Here is a 14,732-nt window from a genome sequence, read left to right as displayed (position 1 = left end):
ATTACTGTGAAAGTAATTCGGTTTTGAGTTGACTGTAGAATTGAGAAAAAACAGTGGTTTGGGTTGATGAGAAACTGAAATATTTCCCTTTTCTCACCCGGAAAAAAAATTTCTGTTTCAGGCCAAACAAAATGTTTTGTTTGTTTGCAGGGCTATTTCCCTTCTTCAAATTTTTATTTGTTTGTAATCAAATTTAGGTAAATTTAGTTTCTGTCTTTCATTTACAAGGGCAAACAAGAACAATGTTGTTGTCACCAGCAGACTGATCAGTCTTGCAAAACCACTCTGTGAAAAATGACCCAAGGAAATGCAGAGCAAAACAGGTCCTTAGGCAAAGACCCAACCTTGGGATAGACTGCTGATGTTTCAGGAGAAACCCTTTCTTTGAACCACATTTCCAAAGCAGAGTTCACTGCCTGTAGGTCAGGATGACTCACACCCTTCAGGGCATATCCTGCACAATTCCCAGGCGCTTTCACGGGTGCAGTCACAGCAGCAATCTGTTATCATTTACACAATTGGAATTTAGCAATCTGGAATTCCATCTAAAGCAACTAAAGACAGCATGTGAGCCCTATGGGTAAATACATTATAATTCATGTAAATTAAACTGGCCAGGGCTCTGTCCCTATGGAGGGAATACACACTTCTTTTCCTCCAATCCTTCTAGCTCTGGTGCCAACACTAACTTACTTTTCAAAGGGAGTGAGAGAAGCCCCTCTTAGGTAGGAGAGGGAGCCTGTCTCCTCATGTCCCAAGCACAGCGACAGTCACAGCAGGACCCTGATCTGGAGATCCACAAACAGTATGCCAAGGTAAATAGCAATATTTGGGGAGGACTCCTGCACGCTCTGGCCACGAGCATTTTGTTTGGTTCTGGTTAGGGACTCTCAGTAGTGCTGGGGCTGAAGGGAAGGAAGGGCAGGGTTCCTGATGAAACTGCAGCAGGAGCTGCTCTCTTGTTCCTGATAAGAAGCATGACAGCTGTGCCCACAACATCTGGTTTTCATTGAACCCTAGTGAGAGTTCCTTGCTGAGTCTCTTCCACCCCATATGTGGTGGTTTAATTGATGGAGCCTGAGAAGGTTTTAGGTCCAGCGTGGAATGCCGCCTTTCGCTGTGATATGTGACTCCACATACAGTAAGGGCTGGGCTGCTCAGAGGCATCTTTTAAAAGCATTTCTTCTCAATATTGAATTTTGAGTCTATTGCCCTCTGTTGGCTCAAGCACAGGATAAAGCTAACAAAAAATCTCCTTCTGGCTGACTGGCAGGGCTTGTGGGTTTGGGGAAATGCAGGATCAAGTCAGCTGTAGCCTTGTGTGTGCGTCTGTGCATAGTTCATATCCCTTCACAGCTCTGCTTCAAATGCAGGCACAGCCCTAACCAAGGAGGAAGGGGGACTGGAAACTGGCTGTCTCAGCCATTGTGGACTGCACATGAGAGTTTTAAGGAGTGACTGGAGGGGATAGTGGTTTGGTGAGCCGGGATAAGGAAGATGTTGCACACTCAGGAAACAGCACACGAAGCAATACAGTAAAGCCTATGGGAGAACTGGGCAAGTGGGAGATAAGTTACCATTAATGTCTTTCAGCTCTGGCATGCAAATGCCAGAAATGCTTTGGTGAAAGGTCTCTCAAGGCTTTATTTTCAATTCCAAAGCAAAAGAAAGATGGCAGCCCACACCATCAAAGCTCCTTCAGCACACAACGCTGCCAGAAAAAACATGCCTTTCCACTTCCTCTCAGCTGGATCCTTCCTACCTAAGGCATATGACTGACCCATCTGCTCAGACCAAAGAGCTACTGGCCAGTTATCCTGTGTCTGACAGCCACTGGCAGCAGTGCCTAGGGAACAGCCTAAATCCATTGCTAGGAAATGTACTTTGGCTGGCTCTTAGCACTTCCATGCTGCTCCTGCACAGAGCCAGATCAGGTATTTTCCTGAGCTCTTAGAAGGTACAGGCATGAAGCCTCCCATCCTGGGAATACCAGGGCACACCCCAGTGATGTGACATGGCAGTGGTGATGCCAGGAGGGAACATCCTTTCTGCAGAGTGTGAACATCATGACAAAAGAGAAACTCCAACCTGAGCAAGAAGAGAGTGAAAGGAGTAACAACAGATCTGTAGAAAGAAGGGCTGTGGGCACTGGAGAGATCATTTCACCTTCTGCAATACATCTGTCCTTTTAGAGAGGCTGAGATGTTAAAATCCAGACTTTCAGATCTGGAGCTCTGTGGATCCCTCCCTGCTGTTGGCTCGGACTGGCATTTCCCTGATCTGGAACATGTCATAAAGTTATCAGAGAGAGGGAGAAGAGACCTGATGAATGCATGGATAGGTAAGGCAAGATAAAACTAATTTCCTGAGGAAGCCAAAGCAAAATGAGCTGAAAGGAAAAAAGAAAAGTTGACTGTAGGGAACAAATGACAAGTGACCTTGAAAGACCTCTTGCACCTTTAGCTCCCGAGAAGGAAGGGTCTGGCAGAACCTGGGTGTGGTGTGTGCACACCAGGGGAATGAGAGAGGTTCAGGAGCTGTAAACAGCATTTTTTGTGGATCAGTAAAAGTATCAGGAGAATAATACCCCCTGCATTCCAGATACAGTGTGACACTGCTGGCTTGGTCAGCCTCTGTCCTTAACCTGTGTCTGAGCTGTGGGGAGTTTCACAGGATCAGGAGCTCAGCAGTTCAGTCCTGTGCACGCCCTGGAACACTAAACTCAGTGTCTGAAAAAATAAGTATCAAGGGGCAAGGAAATGAGATTAAACCCAACTCCTGGACAGCATAAACACACAGGAACTTGGATTGCAGAGACTATAAACACGCCTCTTCTTGTGAAATACTGCTCTTACTGAGAGGAGTGGCTCCAAATTTGCAAAACCCACCTTTGTTCAGAACCAAAGCAGAACTGGAATGATCAAGACTGGAAACTATTTGCTTCTTTTTATTAACATTTTCTATCTGAGCTCTCAGACTAGAACCATTCAAAAGCCAAATGCATGTGTGTTGTCTTTTGGAACCAAAAAAATAATCAAGACATGAAAAGTTCGAGATGGTTAAGTGTTTTCTCCAGAGGCTGGGGATTAGGAGTCTGGGCAAGTAGCAGAGGAGGGAAATAAAAAAAAAAAAAAGTAAAATAAAGGAAGAAACTCTTAAGTGACCTGACAAGGGAAATTTAAATCTTATTTTTAAGAGGTTAGGTTGTACTAAGGCTTGAAAAATTAAATCCACAGCTGTCTCTAGAGGACTATATCTCACTAAGAAAGCTTCAAGTAAGTTTATCATGTATCCAACACCTCGACATTGGACCTCAGGGACCACTAGGATAATATTTCCTCTGGATTAGCAAGAAAGCTAGCAAGTGACATTTGTATGAGACTAACTTTAAGTTTAAGGGGTTTTCTTATTATGATAAATGAAGAATGAGCATACTGGGAAGGAAAGCTCTTACAGTTTGTAAATCCACTTCATCCCCACTATTTATTTAAAAATGCACTGTTATCTCCTAAATTAGTTTTATTTGGTGACATCAGTAATTTGATGGTTTTATGTTTGTCATCCTCCCAGTGAGGATCAATGTGTTCTTTATGAGCAATATTTTTAATCTCATAATCCCCTTTATGAGAAATGCTTTTAATTTCAGAGACCATGAGCACTGGCACTGAGACAATATATACGAAAAAAATTCAAGAATGAAACTATAGGAAACACAGGATGGATCTGGCACAATTATAGTGCTTTCCTTCTTCTGGGATTCTTCACTACTAGCCAATAAAGCCCAGGATATGTTGGAATGCTACTAATTAACTCACCTCTTGCCACGACAACTGATATGCCCCTGGGTTCCAGGGAAGTCTTATGAACCATATGAGAAGCAGTACTTAGCCAGAGCTGGGTGAACTAAGGACAACTTTATTATGTTAACTTTGAAATCTGAAATCCAGTAGCAAATCGAGTTTTGTACAAGGTGAAACTCAGACATCTACACAAACGCCAATGTCAGAGTTTCACAAGACAAAGCACTTTTTATTTATGTATTCCACTCTTTCTGGGTCTTTGTAAAATACACTGGTGTAGGAAGAGACCAGAGGTCCCCCCAGTAAAATGCCTCCAATCTGTGGATGGGCTACAGTAATGTAGCATTACCCTGTTCTGCCCACAAAGCACAACAGTGACTACGGTGTTTTCCAGTCCTGTGGAAAATCCTGAGTTCCATACCCGTGTGTCTGTACAGATGCACATGTAGGAGGTGTAATGAAGAAAAAGCATACCCAGCAAAATTAAACGGGGAAAGTGAAAAAAGGGGAATTGCTTAAACTGCTTACAGATGGTAACTAAATTAGTTGAAAGCTGAAGGATTGTTTTTGCAACACGCAGCTCAACAGCACTGTAAAACTTCCATTATTGTAACCCAGAAGCTCCTGAGAACTAGTAATTACCAGAGCTGAACTCCTGGGCCCTCGTATTTTCCTACCCATGGGCCAGCTAGATCAGCCTCCAAGTCTTCCTTCCCCCAGTGCCTTCCAGACTCCTGGAAAGTACAGCTGGGAGGGTGAAGAAAGGTCCCCTTCCACCTCCCAGGTCTCCTGCCCCATACACCTGATTTTGAACAATATCCCCATCCCCTTTCAGACACAGTCTCTTCCCCATGCCCCATACACTCTCCTGCCATTCCTTCACTGGGTTTCACAGCCAGCAATCCCTCTGCCTGTTCCTGTGCTGGGACACTGGGACAACACCTGGAACACACTGCTCCAGAGTCAGGCTGTCTGCAGGTCACATCCAGTCTTGTCAGGGATAACTTGGAAAGCTCCTCAGGAAAAGGTATCTTGCCTGATATTCCACCCAGAACTGATGGCCTAGGTGGAGTAGGAGGTGGAGTGCAGGCAGCAAGGAAGCACAGCCTTAAAGTTTTGCTCACTGTGAGGGAAATCCACTGCCCCCATGATGAGCCCTCACTCCCTGCATCCATCTTGTCATCTGCTCCCAGCTGACTGGCACATAAGTCACATTTTCTCTGTTATGCACATTTTTCCAGTTTCCACCCCAGACATGTTGCCTCTGGGAAGACCAAGCAGGGTGAAGGGGTAAGTGCACCAAATCAAACAGAAGTACAGCCTCTGCTTGGGTTCCCAATGAGTCTAAAACTGATTTATCATCCCCCCTTCCACAATGTAAATAAAACAAATTAGCATTAGAACAGAACCTGTGAAAGAATTCACTGTACATTCATCCACATTCTCTTTCTTAAACTCCTGATGTAAAGACTGGCAATAATGGAGAAGCATCAACTCGTAAATCCTAAGGTTATTCCACGTGTTAAGTGCTATCCCACTAAAATTTTATGCTTGATTTCATCCAGCTTAAATGCCTCTCCTTGTTTCTCACTCTGCTACATTTCTTGTGTGCTTTGGTTAAAAGTAAGTGGAAACAAAGACACAAATGCTGCAGCCTGTAAGAGGAGCAGGATTTGCACTGATATGAAGAACAAGGCTAGCATTGTTCAGGATAGTTCAAAAATGTAATGAAAACTATTTTGGTCATAAAATGTTGTGCAATCTTCTTTTTTTTTTTTTTTTAAAGGAAACAGCCACTATCTGGAATATTTAGAATAAATTGTTGAGAAGCGAAAATTTCCCTTTTTAATCTGTTTGAAATGACTAACTTGTTGTAAGTCAAATGTCACCTCAGTGACACCACTTCAGCTGAAGTACTCATTTCTAACTCTCCCTTGGCTTTTTTTTGACAAAAATTGAAAAAAAGGCAATTATTTTTGTGCAAAGCAGAAAGAATTTGAAGATCACATGCAGAATCCTTTTCTTTTGAAGGGGAGAGATGAGGAAGGGGAGGAATTCCTGATTTATGATCAAATATAGACTTGTTCAAGTGTAAAGGAGACCCCTCCTTGAAAACACTTAAGCTGGTGCTTAACTTTATTACTGTGGCAAAATTAGGCATGTGCTTGAGTGGTTGCAGAGTCAGAACCATAAAATGTCATAGCCTTTATAGCTACAAGTCTGGTTTCTGCCTGCTGCATCTAATAAACATTAAGAGGTGAAATTCTGTCCCTACTGGGGTCAATGGTAAAACTCTGATTGCCTTCAGCAGAATCAGGATTTTGCACAAGAACTCTCCAGCATTGTCACTGGGGGTCACAAGATGGTATGAGCAGAGAGAGCCCATCTGCTCACTCTTGTATGGACACTTCTATATTTAATCTTTTCAGGTTGTTTTTGCCAGAAAATGAGCAGAAATGAAATATGCAGATTCTGGTGTACCATACCTACTGAACATACACATGCAGAACATGCTGATGGCTGTATGTGGCACTTAAGTGGTGGACTTGGCAGTGTTAGGTTTACTGTTGGACTTGATGATCTTAAAGGTCTTTTCCAACCTAAATGATTCTGTGATTCTATGAAAATATACAACATGTTGTTCTGTGTTCCTCCCAGTAAAATTCCCTCTCATAGGTTTGATCCTTCAAGGGAAAAAAAGGTAATTGTAGCACCATTAGGGTATATTTTATATTTTCCCATATTTCTTAGATCAGCCTTGCTCAGGACACGAGTAAACTGGTATTTTTCCTGTAAATTGCAACCCTTGAGCCTCAAGTCAGGCACTGAAAGTCTGTGCAGATGGTTTGTTTGCCACATCCCCAGCTGCAGCTGAGTTTGGGTACTGTATTCCTGCCGTGCTCCCCGTAGAGATTCCTGGTTTAATTTTGGTGAAGTCTGGTGTCCAAGGATAAAAAACGCCCCTGGGATTTCCCAGCGCGCTCACGCATCGGACTGAAAAGGCTCTTCTCCTGTGCACATGTCCCTGTCACTGCTGATCAAAAAGGCACTCAGGAACCACCTTGGTCTGTGCTCCAAGATTAATTTCATCCAGAAGAGTTAAGTCAGGCTTTCCCTCTGCAAATCAGATTCTGCTCTGCCTCTTCTCAGTTCTTCCTCCCAACATAAACTTTTAAGCCCAGGGTTTATTACCTCCACCCCTCAATCACTCACTGTGTGACAGCACATCAGAACAACAGCATTTCCATCCCCCCCCTGAGCAGCACAGTCTAATCAAGGAACATGTTTCCCTGAAAGTCATCCTCTCAGATTGCTGTACTTTATTTTAGCTAATAAAGGGCCTTAAGGAGTTTTATGCAGAGTTCATTTCAGGAGGTTTAGAAAAGTATCCCACGTTCACTATTTTTCCCTTCAAAACCACCCAATTCTTTTTTCCTGAGAGCCAGGATGGAGAGATTACAAATCTCAGGGTTGCTTTGATTTCTTAATTCCACAAGACAGAGATTGGTCTATTACACTTTAACAATTCCATTTGCCACAGAAAACCAGTGTTGGCTATTTTGTTGGAATTTTGTTTTCACTGTGATCCCAGTAAAAGCAATCAGACCCAATGCATTTTCAACATGCAGTCTTGTTATACATCAGAGGCTCGTTGAAGACAATGGAAACTTCAAAGTCAACGTTAGCATCAGCACTTTTCAGTCATAAGAGAACAAATGGGAAGAAATAAAACCAAGTTACCATGAGACAGTAGTGGTGGGTGTTGTTTCGGTGTCACAGCGTATTCTGTCCATCTGGTTAAGAACATCTGTCTGCACCTCAACCAAAAAGAAAAATAAATCTCAATTTTTTGCAGAAAAGGGTGCTTTGTCATTGACATTAAAAAGGGTCTTCACCCTTTTAATGAAAATGAAGAATAGAAATGTTGTTAGTATTTTCATCTACACTTACTCTACTGTATATTTAAATTGAGAATACTCCACAGTTGTCTTTCCTCCTGCTTTTACTCACCTGCTTCACTCCTCTCACCCAGCTGTTCTCTTCCTATTCTGCTCTTCTCTGCAACTCCCATTCTTTTCCACCCTTCTTTATATTCATTCACTAAAATAAAATATTTTCTTTTACCTGACTCCAGAACAGTATTTCTTACAACTGCTCTAAGAAAAAAAAAACCACTCCCAAAATACCCAAACAAAACTAAAAAGGAGAGGCACAGAAATCCTGCACATTCCAGCTTCTCTTTGCAACTCAAATCACCTTCTGCCTCATATACCACCCTCTCTTTTTTCTCCTCACATATACTTCTAACATGCAGCTGAGGGGATCTCCAGTGTCCCATCCCATAAACCTCATCACACTATAAGGAAAGGGATGTAAGAAATCGTGCAAAGCAGCATCAACAGCTCAGGGCAAGGCTGTAGAACAAGACCTGAGGCAGCATTTGTCCTACAATTTAACTTTAAAAGAACCCACCACGCAGTACATGGGTTTTGGTGTTTATGTCATGTGGTTTTCTAAACCCAGCATCAACGGGTTGTCACCGACTGACAGAATTATCTGCTCTTGGCAGTGCTGGTGGCTCAGCCACTGAAGTGTTTCACTTGGACTCTGTCAGGCTGAGACAGGCTCTGCTGCCCTTCCAGGCCCTGACAAACAGCCAAGTTTAGCCCAAAACATCGTAGCACACCTCACTGCAAGAAATGTTCATTTTCTCATATTTTTCAGGTCTCACATTCTTTTGTATCCTTCTCATCTTGTCATTTTTGACCTGCGTTCCATAGGTGTCTAAAACTATTCTCCATTCACAGGCATACGTGAGCAGATAATTAAGATAAATTCTCAGTGAAATAAATGGAGATTGTCAGGTACCTAGTACTCAGGAAATATCAGACTATTTATAAAGCTTCCAAGTTTAATGTTTGGCTTATGCTTATCTGGAGACCTGCTGAAACTACTGAAGAATTATCGCTCTGATCAGGTAGTTATATATATTTTCTTTTTTTCTTTATGGCAGTCATTAATAGAAAATATTACTGTGATAAAAAGTAGAATAAGGACAGCAACAGAGGTGTTACGTTCTAGGAATGTTTTGTAAATGCACTGCTCTGAGGTAGCACTTTATATTTCACAGGGGACTATCTTTTTCCATTTTCTGTTCAAACAAAGGCAGGGTACGTTCTGGATACCGCAAAATATTTTATTCTGCTTGGTTACAGATTGTGAAATATAAAGTTTTTAGTCTTCCAGAGGATCAGTAGATATTAAGTATTGATTCTTAATACTTTGCCACAATTCTTGGTTTTCTATAATTTTATAAATTTTAATATTAATTAATATAAATATGTATCAGTGAAGGAAGACATACGTGCCAAGAAAACAACACAGAGACGATCAGGAAGGTTCCCTCACAACAAAAACAACACACTGATTAATTGAAAGCCCATTCATAACTTGTCAGGAAAAGCCAGCGATGCACGTCAATTTCAAAATAATAAACATTAAATAAATAAATAAACAAGGAAACCGAATGAAGGAGGGCTGTTATGAAAGCGCCGTGCAGGGCCAGGAGTTGGAGCTGGATGATCCCTGTGGGGTCCCTTCCAATTCAGCATATTCTGCGATTCTGTGCCGCCTTTTACCAGCAGCAGTAAATCCCAAATCCTGGAAAACTTAAAATGCTCCAAGACCACATGCCCTCACCCGGTACGAAAACCGGCTCATAAACTGCACATATATAATTTAAGAACAAAACAATGGCAACAGCCTCGAGATTACATTTGTGAGGGGAAACGGCTCATCCGGGAGAAAGGTCACCGACCCACCTGCCTCCTGTGACCTGAGCTCGGGTCAGTTCCTACTCCCGGCCAGGTCTCTACCAGCTTGAACGACAGCTGATCGTATTGATGCTCAGAAATTCAACGTCTCGAGTTTAGAAACTTAACTCTTGTGCATATTTTGGGGGGAAAACAGCCCCTTCTGTTCACCTCGCGTCGCCCGCAGAGAACGGAGCCCGTGAGCGGGTGGGGGGCTGTGCCTCCCCGCGCCTGCAGTGGCGGCGCTAACGCGGGAGAGAGGAGGGGAGGGGAGCGGCGCGCGTGCGCGCGGGGCCGGCGGGCGCGTGCTCAGGACGCGCGCGGCGCCGCCGGGGCCGGGCGGGCGGGGCTCGCGCTCTCCCTGGTAACCAGCACCGCGGCGCAGGGGCCGCGCCCTGCCCGGCGCCGCCCCCCCACGGCCCCCTTCACGGCCCCGCACCGCCGCCATGCATTGGCGAGGACGCCCGATACCTTCAAGAGTGTAACCGGCGGAGGCGGGCGCGTGTGTGGCGGGCGTGCTCGGGGAGGGGTGGGAAGGCGGCGATGGGGCTCGGCTTGTTGCTGGCGAGGGGGCGGTGCACGGTGCAGGTACGCGGGTGAGACGCAGGTGCTGCCAGGGTGTTGCGAGGGGGCGGATGGGAGCTTGTGGTTGGGGGAGTACGAGGAGCGAGGGCGTGGACTGAAGGTGTTTTAGCCTGTGCGGCGGGGGTGTAGTGGGGCTGTGGTGGGTTGGGGGCAAGAAAGGCGGGCTTGGTTGGGGGGGTGATGGCTGTGGGGCTGAGGCTTTTTGGTGGGGGCTGAGTGAGGGCTTGGGCTGCGGGCAGGTGATGGGGTGTGTGGCAGAGGTGTTGCTGATGGCACTGGGGTCTGGCTTGGAGGATGGATGGGAGGTTATGGGTGAGGAGGTGAGTACGGAGTGTGTTTTGAGAGGGGAGGTCATGAGGTGGGTGGAGGGTACTGGGGGTGAAGAGTGGCTGTTTTAGAAACTGGCTGGAGGTTGTGGTGTGAGGCGTAAGGTGTTTGCTTTGGGAATGGGAGATAGATTTGTTTAGCAGCCCCTCAGCCTGCCCCAGAGTGGTGGGCAGGAGACTTGGGTGAGGACTGGGAGGTTGGGTTAGGGATGAGTGAAGTTTATGAAGTGAGTGTAGGAGGAGTGGTGAGACGGGTCCTGGTTCAGGGAAGGTGGTAGTTTGAAGGGATGCTCTGGTTTGAGGAAGGCTGTGGTGGCATTTTAGGCTGTGCATTTGGGGTGTACTGAGGTGGCAGCAAGCCGGGAGGAGAATAGATGCTATTAGGAGATGAGTGGGGAGGGTTTGTGGGTATTAAGGGTTGGGATGGGGCAGGTGGCTGGGTCAGGGGTGGGATAACAGGCAGTAAGGCCAGGTTCAGGGAGCAGCTGGGAGAGATTAACTGATTTGGAGGAGATGTTGGAGCATGCCGTGGCAGATTGGGAGGGAGAGGTAATAGGATGGGATGAAGAGAATAGTTTGGGAATTAGGATGGAACTGAGAGGTAGCTATGGTATATAAAGTGTATGATCTGGGTTTGATGCTAAAGATGTGATGAATGAATGGTGCCCTTATCTGTCTATTTGGCAGTGAGACCAGTCAGCCTAAATAACAGGGCCTGAGCTGGCAACTGTTAGATCTCTGTCAGTTTTATCAGAGCAAAAGTGAATAAATCCCAGAAGATGCCAGACCATGTAGGCCTCTGTTCAGACGTGATATGTGAGCAATGTCACTTCCTGTGGTCGTGCAGGTGATTTTCATCACTTCTTGAATCCTGTGGAGTTCCTGGCCTTCTCTTTTTTTTTTTTTTACACTTCCTTTCCAGTTCTTAGTATTTGCAGAAGTTGCTGTTTAAGCTGTCTGGGTTTTGCTTTTTTTCCCCCTCATAAGGCACATATTAAGATACATAATTAGAAACCGTGTGGTGGGGGAAAAACCTCTTGATAATCTTTGAACATTAGTTCTGTCATTTGTTTGCCGTAATGAGGAAAAATCAAATGTCCACCTTTAATTAAGTAAATAGATGTAACTTTAGAGTAGTGCCTGTTTTTAGCCTTGCATGTTCAGTTTGTGCCATCTTTTGTGATTTTGGAGGAATCTTTGTTTTGTAGTCATCCCTGCAACAAGTGTAGTTTTCTCTCTTTTCTGGGAGCACAAACCAAAAAATATCTGCTGTGACTGGGCTGGTGTGCAAGTCTGGTACTCCTCTGATCCCTATTTCCCTTTGTCATCCTCCATGAGCACTCCCCCTCCCATCAAGTCTGACTTGCTGGGATTTGTTACTGCATTTTCAGCGTTACCCACATGTGCAATTTGTCCCACTTTAATTAGAATAGTTTGGGGTTGCTTTTTCCCTCTGAAGGAATTAGTTAATAAAGGATATTAACCCTTGATCTTTGATTCTGTGAGCTCAGCTAACGCAGCTTTTGTCTGTAGAAAAGGCCTTTCTCTTTTAAACCTTGAACAGAACTGGGTTCTTGTTGACAAAGCAAGCGGTGAAGTGAAAGGATGGGCTGATATGCATGAGAGCTCCCTGGTGCAGTGCTGCTTCTACCAGTTATAGTAATGTCTGCATTTTTAAATGTTTTATGAAGTGACTTACAGACTCAGGATGTGCAAAAAAATCAGTAAAGTAAATGTTTGTTGATTTGAGGGTGGAGGAGGGGTTGTTTCTATAAATAAAGATATTTTTTTGTGATGCTGACAGTCTGAATGGGGTGTTTTCCAAATGAAAAACAACTTCGGTGGCTGGGTAGTATATTTTAGTGTAGGTCCTCAAGCATTTCACAAGGTAAGATTTTTTGGAGAGGGAACTTGAGTGTGTATTGATTTGTGACTTGATTAGCTCAGAAACAGCTCGAGCAGCGAGGGTGTTTGTCAGTGGGAGAGGGCAGAAAATCTCTGCAGCTGTAAGTTCCTCAGCTTATCCATCTGTCCCTCTTAAGGAAAAAATTAAATATGGGAAATGCTAAAACCGTTTAAGCAGTCTTAGGCTAAGGCTCTGCTCCTTGCTAAGCTCATCAGTGGTTTACTGGTGCCAAAAAGAGAAGGTTTCACTCCTTCCTCTTTATCCCTTATCATAGATAAGAAATATTATTCCTTTTCTGTAAAGCACTGTCACACATTGAAAAACTTCTGCCCAAAACATGAAGAGTGTCCTGTTGGATTGCTGGAATTGTCTGAAAGGGTTTGACAAGCCCTCATGCTGAACCCCAAGGTGACTCTCAGGAGCAGGGGAATCATGGGAAGATCTAATCCTTTTGGGAATGATGAGCTGTTAGCTCAGCTTATTTCTTGTAAAACTCTGCCAGGCTCCTTCAGGCCCACTTATTCTCTACCCATCCTTTCCTTTATATCTGTAAATATTGCTAAGCTGTCACTTACCAGAGGTTTGACTGTCAGGGGTGGTTGCAGTTGTGATCTCCTGGTAGGTCTGAATATATCAGAAATATATTTGGGAGTGTGGAGTGAGAGCTGGATTCTTTTGAAATGAATTTGCTGTAAGTTTTCTGCCATGCAAGTTTGGACCTCATGAAAACAGAGAGCATACTGTAATGAAGCATCTGCTTCAAGGTACTGTCAAAGGGAAAAAAAATCAGTTCTTCAAAATATCTCAGGTCATAACGGAGTTCTGCTGCAATCTCGTGGAAGATGTTGCTCTTTAGCAGTGAGATATATTTGTTTGCCCTGTAACTTTATGTCCTTGTAGTTGAACTGGACATTTCCCACAGCAGACCTTTCTGTGGTTTGTGGGGTTTTTGGGCAGCTGTATCTCAAGACAAAGGTATTTTTTGCAGTTGTCTTTTGCATAAAGGAAAGTGGCCTCCTTAGTAACTGGGTAGATGGAGACATACATTTCAAACATTTTCTGATGAGAGTGGTTACCCTGCAGGCTGCATCTGGATTTGCTAACATTTCCAGCTCTTTGAGGTTGAAGTAGTTTTCCCTGATCTGATTGACCCAATTCCATAGTTAGCTGCTGTCTCATTTGTGCCATAGCCTGCTGCTGTCCCATGGATGCTGATAAAACTGCGGGTGAAGCCACCTGTAATTCTGTTTATTGACATGCTCTGTCTAAAAAACCCAAAACCCCAAAGCAAACAAACACCCCCCACCACCACTCCAAAAACCAAACCTGCATTTTAGAGGTGTTTTTAATCTGCAGTGTTTTAGCAGCCTGGTTTATGGGGTGACTGAACAGACTGGATTGGCAATACCAAGTGGAAAAGGGACAAGTATCAGTGTTACCACCAAAGAAGAGATTTGTAACTGTATTCTCTGGATGTGGTTCTGCCATTGCTTGAATCCAATGTGTATCTTCATGACCTATTGTCCATGCCCTGTCCTCAGGGCTCTTCTATCTCTGTGTGGCATAAAGAGTTGCTGGCATAAAGGAGGAGAGAGCAGGACAGGCCCTTTTGGCATTGACATACCCATCCATATCCTGGAGAATACTTTTTCAAGATGTCTGTAGCTAGAGAAGGGCAGGTAGACCTGCTTGATTTATACTGGTTGGTGGCAGCTGTTGATCTTGTATTCAAGCCTGGCAAAGACACAAGGAGGTGAAGAACAGGAGCAAAAAGGTGTGTGCTTCAGGAGAGAACAGTTAATTTGAAATTTGAATTGTTTGTAATTCAATCTTGGTTGATTTTAAACTGTTAGGAGTTAGCCAAGAGAGTGACAAAAAAATCTGTTTTTAAATGACTGCACTAAATCAATACCATTAGACAAAGATTTGTCAATACTGACAAGGTAATGGGGAATCCACTGGGAAATTCACCTCCTCGATGAAATGCATTTTTTTTCCTCACTGTAGTTCCTTAACAGAGCTGAGCAACGTGGAACAGGTTAAACCTTTGATTTCTTTCCTTAACTTCATTTCTGTGACTGAGGCTTGGCCAGTGACTTGGATGTGTCTGTATGCACTAGAGGCAGTGTGCCCTGCCACTAGGCTTTGGTACTGAGGTGTGAAATGAAATATAGTGGAAGGAGAGCAGGGCTTGAGTTTAGTGTCTGAATAGAACAGGAGACCGGTCATTGTTACTGATTTCTGGTGTGTTTTCTGAGCTTTTCATTTAAACTAATCCTCTTTTTTTCTTTATGGCAGGAAG

At 44.1% G+C, this 14,732-nt stretch overlaps 1 protein-coding gene across 2 annotated transcripts in view; it reads right to left on the bottom strand.

Annotated features, from left to right (window-relative positions):
• Positions 1 to 9,795, bottom strand: part of METTL11B (methyltransferase like 11B) — a 30,521-nt gene extending 20,726 nt beyond the window's left edge. Inside the window, exons 1-2 of one of the 2 annotated variants that reach the window (XM_018079113.2) lie at positions 9,623 to 9,795; positions 7,542 to 7,618 (exon numbers count right to left, since the gene is read on the bottom strand). In XM_018079113.2, the coding sequence (XP_017934602.1) occupies positions 7,542 to 7,608 (67 nt within the window). In that variant the 5' untranslated portion in view covers positions 7,609 to 7,618; positions 9,623 to 9,795. The remainder of the gene's footprint in view (positions 1 to 7,541; positions 7,619 to 9,622) is intronic. The other variant, XM_018079112.2, reaches the window with a different exon arrangement.
• Positions 9,796 to 14,732: the final 4,937 nt, after the last annotated feature.

This window comes from Manacus vitellinus, unplaced genomic scaffold, assembly GCF_001715985.3.
Source record: "Manacus vitellinus isolate BGI_N305 unplaced genomic scaffold, ASM171598v3 scaffold_44_pilon, whole genome shotgun sequence".
NCBI classification, from domain to species: Eukaryota; Metazoa; Chordata; class Aves; order Passeriformes; family Pipridae; genus Manacus; species Manacus vitellinus.
This window is presented reverse-complemented; position numbering and strand designations above follow the sequence as displayed.